An 11789-nucleotide genomic window follows, 5' to 3' on the forward strand; every position below is an offset into this window, starting at 1 on the left:
ACACAACATTATAGCCAGGTTTACACTTTTTTATTACAACTCCAGTCATGCTACCCTTTTCTCTATGAGGGCAGAAATAATATATAATTTTTTCTATATGTGCATTTTTTTGTCATACTATTTCAAGCACAGAGCACATCAAATGTAATAAATGTTGTTGATCAAATGGTGAGAAGCAAAAGAATGACCAAGTACCCAGGTAAATTTCTGTGATGACCTGCCATATTTTAATACCAGCCACAAGAAAGGAGAAAATTCACCAAAAAAACTATATAAGGACTACAGAATAATCTCATTAACACTCAGTAGGTTTCTCCTTTTATTTATCACCTAAATTCTCTACATTCTCTTTGATACTAACCTTCAAGATATTGAATATCTTGGTTGTTTTTTCTAAATATTTTTCACTCTCATTCTTTTAATGCATCTTCACATGTGACCTCTGTAAGAGGCATTATCATTCATTTTCTAGATGAGCAAAATCAACTCACATTAGTACACAGGACTTGATCAGAGTCCCATTGCCATTCAAACCTGGGAAACTACTGCCATCCAAGTTTTCCCAACATCTCAGCTCTCTCTTTTTATCTAGAAATTGTCAATAAATGGGTTTTTACAGTTTGTAACTTATTGAGTATTCAGAGAGTACACAAAATCACAGGCAGGAGGACTGTAGTAAGAAACTTGGCTAGTAAATGTCAGAAAGAAAACTCTTCTGTAGATTTTAAAACTAACACAATCTGAGCAGCAGGAAGCTGTAGCAGTGAGTTGTAGTAAGGGAGAATGGGAGCCAAGGAAATAACATGAAGAGAAAGTTAAACAGCAGGAGGCTTTAAAAAGAAAACACAACTACAGTAGTCCCTCCTTTATCCCTGATGATAAGTTCCAAGACCCCCAGTGGATGTCTGAACCTGCAGATAGTACTTAATTCCCTATAATATATACTACATATTTCCCGCATATACCTATGATAAAGCTCATAAATTAGGCACGGGAAGAGACTAAAAACAATAATTAATAATAAATTAAAACAATTATAACAATACACTTTAATAAAAATTATGTGAGTGTGGTTCTCTCTCTTTCAAAAGATCTTACTATACTGTAGTCACATACTTTGGAATGGTGATTGACTGTGGGTAACTGCAACTGCAGAATGCGAAACTGCAGATAAGAGGGGACTATTCTACCTTGCTTTAGAAATCAAAATAAGATAAAAGAACAAAAGATAGAGCAGGGAAGGGTAGTCTAAACAACAGCAATAAAGAAAAGCAGTGAATGTTAAGGAGACTATCAAGGTGAAGTTAGGTACCTCTTGCCTTTCAATAGAAAACACGGGGTCATGAAACAAAATGAGGTGACTCATGAAGCAAAGGCAGAGGAAATTAAGGACAAGTATTGAGACTTTTCAGGAAGTCTCAGAGATCCCTGTCTCAGATTAGATGAAAGACAGGAATTACTTTTACAATATAACATTGCAAATGAGAAGGGAAGATGGATGGTAGTCACAAAGCTGCTGATAATGATGCTATTAATAGAAGATTCTTTTTTATTATTACAAGTTCCCACCACTGTTACTTAGAGATGACAATAAATGCATCTATCTAGTTTAGAGGAGAAAAGTACATTTTTTCTCAAACCTCATAAATTCTTGGTTGAAATAAACTCCTTTAACAAAAGACATTAACAAAATTTAAAACAACAGATTTTTCATATACACATGGGAGATACCCAGAAAATGAGTACTTGTCAAGGAGGTGGTTTTAAATTTCAGTTAATGTAGCATTTTCAACAAAGAACAGTAAATTTTTAGAGAATTGACAAGACACAGGACAAGGACTTTGAGTTTCTAGGGGTGGCAACTTGTAGGAAGACAAATAACTGGCAGATAAAGGCTAAGGCATAAATTGGTGACTGTCAATTCCTCTGGTGCCATCTCTGGACCGTTAAGGGCTAAAGTCTTCAGTGCTCAACCTTTGCTGTCCCTGATAGAAAGAGGGTGGGGGAGGCAGGATACCTTCTCTCTTTGTATTAATAAATATATATCCTGATTTTTAGGCAAATAGAGGAAGGGCAGAGCACTTCCTTGCACTAGCTTTTTCTTAATTGCCTTCAGCTCAACAATCCTTATGCTGAAGAAGCACATTTTGAGGGGGAATGTTCTGTTCTTCCAAGCATCCCAATGTCACAAACATGCCAATATGGGGTTGGGATTATCAAGAATAGAACAGGACGGCTTCTATCTCATAAATATTCTGTGTTCCAGGAATTACTTTGCAAAACATTGCTTGGGATGAGGAATATATGTTTTAATGTAAACAGTATATTAAATAGTATTTAGGTTCTCTGATAAAATTCTAAAAAATATATTTTTGTTAAATGAAACTAAATATTTGTTTTGACATGCCCTCATTAGACACTGACACAATTAGATATCGTGTCATGACATGACTTGGACTCTGACACCAATGGACCCTGAGTTACTGTCACTTGTTTATTATTATTATTATTATTATTATTATTATTATTATTATTTACTCATATGGATCACTGGTGTTTGAGGACCCACATTGAATTTGAAGAGGATGAGGAGATAGATGAAAATATCTTGGCAAATTTAAGTAGATTTTAAGTTTGAAACATTTTCAACTCAAGACTTCAGAGGGTGAAATGATTGATGTTTCATTTTTACCTAACTTGAGAAGTTATTAATTAAAAATATTTATTAAACAATACATGTGTCTGTATTTATGCTAGATGTGAATGGTCTCAGGTTGACAATACAGTACGGAGTCCCAGAGTTTAAGGAATCTAAATCTAGTTATAATTTCTATTTTCTCCATAGATGTATTAAGAATACTTCTCTTTGGTTCTCCCTGATAGAAACAGGGTGGCGGGAGCAGGATACCTTCTCTCTTTGTAAATCCGTGTCTTGATTCTTAGGCAAATAGAGGGAGAGCAAAGCACTTTCTTGCACTTGATTCTTCTTAATTGCCTTTAGCTCAACAATACTTATGCTAAAGAAGCATATTTTGGGGGTCATGTTCTGTTCATAGTATATAAATATCTGAAGAGATGACAAAGAAGAAACATAGTGAAAGGCAGAAAAAGTTTTATAATGCGTGAAATAGGTGAAAATTGGGCTAGATGGGTAAAGAAGAAAGGGCTGATTCCGTTTCCTAGCACTGCCTTAGTAAATTACCACAAATGTAGCAGCTTAAAACAACAGAAATGAATTATCTCACAGTTCTGGGAACTAGAAGTCTGAAATCAAGTTGTCAGCAGTGACTTATTCCCTCTAAAGACTCTAGGAGACACTCCTTCTTTGCCTGTTCTATGTTCTGGTGGCTCTAGGTATTCCTTGGTTTGCGATTGTATCACTCCATATATCACTTCTTGTATCTTCCCATGGCTTTCTCCTCTTTGTCTCTGTGTCTTCTCCTCTTATAAGAACAATTATCATTGGATTTAGGGCTAGTCTAGATTGTCTAAGATGATCTCCTTTCAGGAGCCTTAACTTAATTGCATCTTCAAAGACTCTTTTTCCAATTAAGATGACATTCACAGATTCTGGGGATTGAGGTATGGAAACATCTTTTAGGAGGGCTCCCATTCAACCCACTACAGGAATTAAAATAGGAACACTTTGTATTCGAGGAGGCAATTGTTGCAGAGTGATAAGTTTAAGAAAGAAAAACACCAAGAGAAAAAGCAAAACAAGCAGAAGAATTCTGGAAAATAAGAGAGCTGTGGGGGAAGGATGAGGCAATTCTTCCCTGTAGCTTTTACTTAGCATTACAATTGGACACGAATATTGGTTAACCTTCAGAAGAAATAAGGAGAGGTTTCATGGGATGTTAGTGCCATGTAATTACTATAGAAAATGTGAAGCTGTATACAATAGACTCTTCCTCTGTGTTGGACTGTATGTTTACAATCTGAAATTTACTCTTCGTGCCTTGAGGTAAAACAAAGGTTTTCACAATTATATTATTATCAACCAGAATTTCAGGAAAATAAACATTTTTGTGGGGAGACCTTATAAGGAAAGTTGCAGTTTGTATCAGCTTTGAAGACATGCTACATTAAAGTCACTTAGGGAGAAAGGCATAAGCTAAAGAAACATGTATCCTTACTGTGACCCTTTCTTTCCTCTAACATTGACATTGGACTTACCCAGAGTAGAAGCATGAGCAATTACCCAGCAGGGACCTGCCTCAGTTTGCACTGCACTTGACTCAGCATTGCAGAAAACCTATGGGTTTTTATTTTTTCCCTCATATAGTGGCCATCAGCTTTCAAATATATACAATCTGTAGGCAAATAATATGTGCTTGACTTTAATTAAAACAAATTAAATATTAGTTTTATAAAAATAAACGTGTGTACATAAGAGGGTATTAGCATTTGCCCCAATTTGTAATGTGAGATGTGAAGTTCTTTCTTCTTTAGAATTTGACAAAGCACTCAGGGATACAGTGTGAAACTTCAAGGTAGTGCTCACCCTCTACAGGTACCAGACCTCAGCAGGAGAGCTGTCCTCAGAAGGAAGGTTTGGAAGAGGACACAGAAGAATAGTTTGCTGAAAGTAGATTAGAATGGAATTCTTAATAGTATCCTTCTGTAGCCTCTTTAAAAAGAATAGATTTTTCTCTCTAATTAATAAACATCAGCATATTTGGTCACATTGGTAATGTATGCATCCCCCAAAGGCTTTCTCTCTGTATTATAAATCTTCTTGCTTCAAGTTATCATGGGAAGACTGAGGTGAATGTGTCTCTGTAATAGCCTTACCACTTGCTGGTCTTATAGAGATTATACATCAGTATCAACTGACTCAAAGAAAAAATTTGAAAAAAAGTTTGGCAGTCAACCCAACTACGTCTGCAATGAGGAAAACCTGAGGATCAGAGCAGGAAAAAAGATGGAAGTGACACTTATTGGGAGCACTATGTATGGAATGGGATTCCCTCCACTGAAATTCATATGAAGGACACTGAAACCGAACATCTTTGAACTCTAATTCTTCTAGGTTTAGTAGCCATGCAGTATCACACATAAAGGGAGGTAAGATGGTCTGTTGAGTTACTATTGCCTTAGCCAAACATTAAGACACATTGCATGGCATACATACAGTTGTATGTGTATACATGCATGAATGTGGGTAATTATTTTACAAGAAGGTAATGAAAGTTTAAATGAGAAAACAAACTACATGTAGAAAAGAGATAAAAAGATTTTTTTTTTTTTAAAAAAAAGGAAGCATAAGTGAAAAAAAAAGAAAGAAAACTTGAATATTTGCCAATTTCTCTCTTCTTGACACAAAAAAATCAAACCTAAATTCTGGTGTCCAATGTCCTCCTGACAACTGAATTCTGGGAGATGTCCTTTGAAAGACTTGGATGTTAATCTGAAACTAATTCAAGCCTTTTGAGCTCAAAGATTGGATTGGAAATCTTTTAAGAGCAGGCTTTCCCATGAGATTTCCATTACTTCTATTCTTACTGATAAGCCACAGGTATCAGAGAAACATCCATTTGTGTGCTATCTTTGGATCCTTCACTACAAGAGAAGAGGTACAGAAAAAAAAAAGATGGGGTTTGCTTTGATTCAAGTTTCAGAGGAAAGTTTCAATCAATTCGAATTTTGTCTGAAGCCACTCTACTATAATAGCTTAAAGTCTTTATTAGATACTCCTATGATGTTACCTTCAGTGTAATATACCAGCTTTAGGAGAGGGAGTTGAACTGTTCTCATGGATAAGATCTAGTACTGGCTCTGTTCCTGACCTATGAAATAGACCTTGGATAAGTAATTCATTTACTTTGTTCATCAGTTTCCTTACCTCTATAGTGAAGCTAGTTACTTAAAGAAGGATTCTCTGTAACATGACTTGAGTTACTTGGTCAAAGTTGACATTTATATATGTGATGTTAATAATACTTAAAAGCATTTTTGTATATGCTGACTTTGCACATTTCAAGTGGAGTAGCTTGTGAGGAGAGCTAGCTATATGATAAGGGAATATGCCTGGGTTGTGTATGAGTGTTTGGTTCCACATGTCCTCTGGTACATTTGCATAAGCTAATTTTAATGAACACATATGGACTTTTCCCATGAAAAGTTTAAGAAATGCATATTCTTCTTCTTCTTTTCCCCCTCACCCTGAATATGGCTCCGTCAATGATAAGTAATTTTTTATCAGCAGCAGAGCTTTCTTCTACTGCTGGTGTGATATATAAACCCTTGGGGCCAAATTGTGTCAAGGGTCTACCTTTTTCCCACTCCATGACTCAGTGTCACACCTGCTCTGTGAAATTTTAATGACAAGGAAGCAGTGTCTTTCTTTTGTCCACTGACATTAAAAACAGTCAGCAATACCAGAAATACTAGAGATTCACAGTAGCTTTTTATTTTAACCTCACTGAGTCCTCTTGGAGACCTCAATTAATAGGATTAAACATACTTTCTGAGAATTATCAATATACTTTAAATATAAATTTACACTGCCAAGTCAACCCTAGAGGGGAAAATGAAAAACAATTGTAAAAATCTCTATTTCTGTAATAAGACAGAACATTTCCCCCAATCGATTCCTGTATTATAGGCCATAAATAAAAATATCACTAAGGAAATATCTTTGTCAGAATGATGTACTCCCTGTGGCATGGCATAAAGAGCTTGGATATGCTACAGACACTGCATAAGCAACAAGCTAATTGAGGATTCCAGTTTATTAAGCTTGAATAGTATAATTTTTAAGGACTTCTTTATATGGAAATAATACGCAATTATAGTTTACTTCCTTTGTATTTTCTTTGTAAAAACTAAAACTTAAAATGCAGTCAGCTTTTATGTATGGTGTCGGCTTTATTTCAAAGACTGCTTTGCTCCTCTAACCTGACGTTCTGTAGACATAAATGAAAATAGAGTATATGATTTTAAGTTTTTCTTAAGGTCAAAATCTAACATTGACATTCTACTATGATGCTTAAGAGGTGATACATTCTTTTGTAATAGTTATGGTGTATTTGAGGCCATGTGCTAGTGGGAAATGCTATGGTTATGTGTTAAGAGTAATGAATATACATGGAAAGGGAAAGAGGCATTGGATTTTCTTTACTATATTGTTCACCCTTTCTAAGAAGTGATATATTAAAATAAAAAGCAATGCCATCTATTGCTAATTGTTGACACTGTTTTTCTGTTGTTTATGTTGTTTTAATTAAAAACATCATGGACGACTTTATTCATTTCCAATACAGAAATAAGCAGCCATGAGATGCGAAATGCTTGGTCTGGTCATGTCAATCCTATTGATTACACATTAAGATCACAATATGATCCTATGCATGTATCCTGCTGTTTCCAGTTACATATAAATATGCTACTATATTGTGCATACACACACACACACACATTTGCTTTTAAAGCACATTATACTATGCCAGAAGATTCATGAGCACTATTGTAGAATGCATAAAAATCACTGAGAAACGAAAGTCTGAGCTTATTTATTTACTCATTTTTAGCAAGTATTTATTGAACTCCTAATGTGCCCCTGGCATGTTCTAGGTACTACAAATAGGGCACTGAACAAAAAGCAGACCCCAAATTCTGCATTTATGGAACTCATATTTCAGTGGAAGGAATTGACAACATAGTAGTACTTAAATAAAATCAGCTGGATGATGTACAGTATGAGGCATACAGGATAAGGGTAAGAATAAAAATAAATAGGAGGACTAAATTTAAACAAGATGGTCATTGTAGACTTCATTGAGAAGATGTATTGGTTTTCTATTGATTTATAACAAATGAGCACAAACTTAGTGACTTAAGACAATACAAATGTATGAATATTGTTCTAGGGGGAAAAGTCTAAAATCAATGTGTTGGCAGGATTGCGTTCCATCTTAGGAGAATTAGTTTGTCTTTTCCAGTTTCTAGAAGTTGCCTGCTGGGCTTATGGTTTCTTCCTCAAGTCATTCTACCTTGTTGCTCATCTTCTACTACTCACTGTGACCCTCCTGGCTCCTTCTTATAAGAACCCCTGTGAGTAATTTGGGCTTGACTGGATAATCCAGAATAAAATCCCATCTCAAGATCTTTAACTTAATCGCATCTACAAAAATTTTATTGCCAAATAAGGTAAAATGATCATAGGTTCTAGTGATTAGGATGTTGCCAACATATTTTGGAGGTGGGTGGTATGTATTCAATCTGCCACAGAAGGTAAAATTTCAGTAAAGACCTGAGAGAACAAGGGGCCTAGCTATGCAATATATCCAGGGGAAGACCTTTCTAGGGAAAGGAAAAAATAAACACAAAGTTATTGATTAGGAGTATTCCTAATATGTTTCAGGAACAAGAAGAAAGCTGCAAGAGAGAGTAGTGAGGTCACATGGGTGACAATTTTTGTGGGAGTTACATAGAATGTCTAGGATGTGACAATACATCACATAGGAGGAGCTTTGTCTTACATGTTGAATGACATAGGGACACATTAGATGGTTTTGAGGGAAAAGTGACTTTATCTGTCTAATGTTTAATGGGGATCACTCTGGATGCTAGGTTAAGAATAGTCTGAAAGAGGTCAATAGTAGAAGCAGGAGATCAACCAGAAGGGTATTGCCATAAGGCACATGAGGAATTATGATAGACTATATTAGATGATAGCAGTGGTTGCTCAGATAAGTTATCATATTCTGGATAGATTTTGAAGGTAGAATTGGCCAAAAATGAGAAGTATCGAGGACGACGCCATGATTTGAAACTGAGAAATGAAAGGAATAGAGCTTTCATTAACTGAATTGGAGAAGGCTATGAGTACAGCTGGTTTTGAAAGGAAGATTCAGGGCATAGTTTGGGGTGCATTGAGTTTGGAATTCCTATTAGTCATAAAAATGGAAATCAGATTCGAGTTACAATATGAAGATATAAATTCAGAAATCACCAGCATATAATGATTTAAATCCAAGAGATTGGATGAGGTCACCTAGGGATTAGATGTAAAGAGAAAAGAGAACATTGCTAATGTTTCATATTTAGGGCTTTTAGGCACTCTAAATTTAGAGGTTGGGCAAAGTTGGCTTCCTGGTCTTGATAATTGTGTAGTTGCTCCAGTTTGTTTTAAATTTCTGTTCTTTGCCTTGAAATTCTTGATTTTGGACTAAGGAGCCCCACATCTTCATTTTGCACTGTGTTCCACAAATCATTTAGTCGATTTTGGTTGAGGAGTAATAAAGGAACCAGGAAAAGAAACTAGGAAGTCATCAGAGAATTAAAATAAAAATCAGGGAAGTATGGAATCTTGGAAGCAAGATAAATAAGGAATTGTTGGGAACAGAGAGTGATAAATCTTGTAAACAGCTGCTGACAGGTCAAGTAAGGTAAAGACTGGAAAATAGCTACTAGAGATAGCAATAGGCAAGTCTTTGATGTTTGAGAAGAACAATTTTAGTATAGTGGTAGAAGGAAATTTGGACTGGAGTGAATTTATTTAAAATTTCCAAGAGAAATTGGTGAGTGTTCAATAACTCTGCCAAAGAACTTTGCTCTAGAGCAAACAAAGAATGAATTAGGTGAGAGAGAGAAAAGAGGGTTAACAGCATGACTGTGCATTAGTTACACTGATGAAGAACAGAGGAGAAAGGCGATGAAGCAGGAGAGGAAGAGGGAATAGTTGCTGGAACAATGTTTTCCAGTAGAAATGGTCTCAGAGCCGGTATACAGTAGAGGCACTGGCCTTAACTAGCAGCACAGGATCAGTCATAGTAACACACTAAAAGTTGTAGTATGTGGGTCCTGACATTCAAAGTGCTGTAAGACTTCTGACACTATCTGTCTGGATTCGCCACAAGAGAAAAAAAAAAGTACTGCGAGAGTTAACCAACACATCCACATTTGTCCTTTTATTTATGAAGTAGGAAGGAAGGAAGTCAGCTGAGAGTGAGGATAAAGAAAGACGTTAGAGATCTGAGGAGAGAAAGATAAGTATAAAATAGTTTTTTAGGACAACAGAAGAGAGGAGCTGTAAGGAAAATACAGTGTGATTCGCAAGTAGTACTGAGGATCTACATGTGTTAAGTGATCATCAATTTAAAGTTTGTCTACTGTGTGTTTTCTCCTTCCAACCTCAGCTGGCTGCACAAGTACAGACATAAAGAACTACAGTCACATGTAATAAGGGTTGTTTTATCAAGGGAATATATTAAAATAATAGATAAAGTAAAAAGAGGTGAGGTTAAAAGCAAGGTACAGTAATAATGACGTTTATGAAATGTGACTTACATAAGAAGAAAAGAGGACATAAATGGTATGAGAAATGGTGAAAGTATGGTAGAATCAAGGGATTTAAGGTACACATGGGAGTGGAGCATTGTTGGAGTTGAAATAACATAGGAAATAAACACAGAAGAGTCTAGAAGATGGCACAGGGCAGGATGTTTGAAATTGTACTGTGGAGGGGTGCCACTCTTAACAATAATAAGGTAACAGGATGACTGTGGGACTGAGGGGACTGAAATTGTGTAGAGAGCAAGTTAGTTGAAGGAGACAGGGAACTAAGGCACTACGGATGAAGAAATAATCTATGTAAATACTATGATCATCAAAACCAAAGAATAGTGTTGGAGAGAGTTATCAATCAACCTGGTGTTAAAATATTTGGGAAGTGAGTCTTGTTAGTACCTGCGAGATTGATAGATGGCTACAACATAGAAGACAGTGGGTGATCTGGTCTATAATAACATTGCAAACAGAGACTTTTTTTTTTTTTTTTTAATACATGAGGAAAATGATCTGGAAGTGGCAACATGGAGTATGAAAGAAATATACCCTATCTCCAGAAAACATGTTCTGAGAGATTTGAAAGAGAAAACAGCTACCATTTGAGAGGGATCTATAGACAAGTGCATCATTAGAGAAGAACAAAACGTCAGGGAACAAAGCTGAAGAGAATATTCACAGAAAAGTTTGAGATTAATGGTGATTTTGGTAATGATAAAGCCACTTAAAATATCTTTTCCTTGAAGTGTAAAAGGCTTTAGTGAATTTTAAAAGATAGAAATCATACAGAATATACTATCCAGGAATTAAATATAAAATCAATTACTTAAAAATATCTAGGTCGTCAAAACAAGGTCTTGGTGAGGTGCCGCCATTTCATCCGTCCTCCGTCTCTGCGCCTGTCGCAGAGCTTCCAGCAGCGCTATGTTGGGCCACAGCATCCGGAGGTTCACAACCTCTGTGGTCCGTAGGAGCCACTGTGAGGAGGGCCCTGGGAAGAATTTGCCATTTTCAGTGAAAAACAAGTGGGCGTTGCTAGTTAAGATGTGTTTGTACTTTGGATCTGCATTTGCTGCACCCTTCCTTATAGTAAGACACCAACTGCTTAAATCATAAGGATGTTTCAGTTCGTCCATTTAACAGATATGAGGAGCATTTTAAGAGATACAGCCTCTGGAAATGGATCAAACTCTAACTCATGGCATACTAGATATGTTTGTCAATAAACTTATGACATGAATGCTTAATGCCTCTTTTTTGAAATAGGAAATGTAATACTTGGCCATTTGCCTACTTTATTAATTTGGGTAACATCCCAGTGTTACTCCGTGATTTAGCTTATTTAATGGTGTTAAACTGAGGTTATATTAAATTTTTGATTCCCAGGTCAGGATTTTGTTGGTAATTTATACAATAAAAGGGAAATACAAATAAAAAAAATCTAAACATTTCTAAATAGTTAAAAATAAACCAACACATTTATAAATAATTAGAAGGGA

General features: G+C 35.8%; 1 protein-coding gene across 1 annotated transcript; it reads left to right on the top strand.

The window, feature by feature from the left end:
• Nucleotides 1-11156: 11156 nt before the first annotated feature.
• LOC126943807 (cytochrome c oxidase subunit 7C, mitochondrial-like) lies at nt 11157-11406 on the top strand. The gene has a single exon (XM_050772857.1). The coding sequence runs from the start codon at nt 11215-11217 to the stop codon at nt 11404-11406; it is 192 nt and encodes a 63-aa protein (XP_050628814.1). The 5' UTR covers nt 11157-11214.
• Nucleotides 11407-11789: the final 383 nt, after the last annotated feature.

This window comes from Macaca thibetana, chromosome 1 (assembly GCF_024542745.1).
Source record: "Macaca thibetana thibetana isolate TM-01 chromosome 1, ASM2454274v1, whole genome shotgun sequence".
Classification (NCBI taxonomy): domain Eukaryota; kingdom Metazoa; phylum Chordata; class Mammalia; order Primates; family Cercopithecidae; genus Macaca; species Macaca thibetana.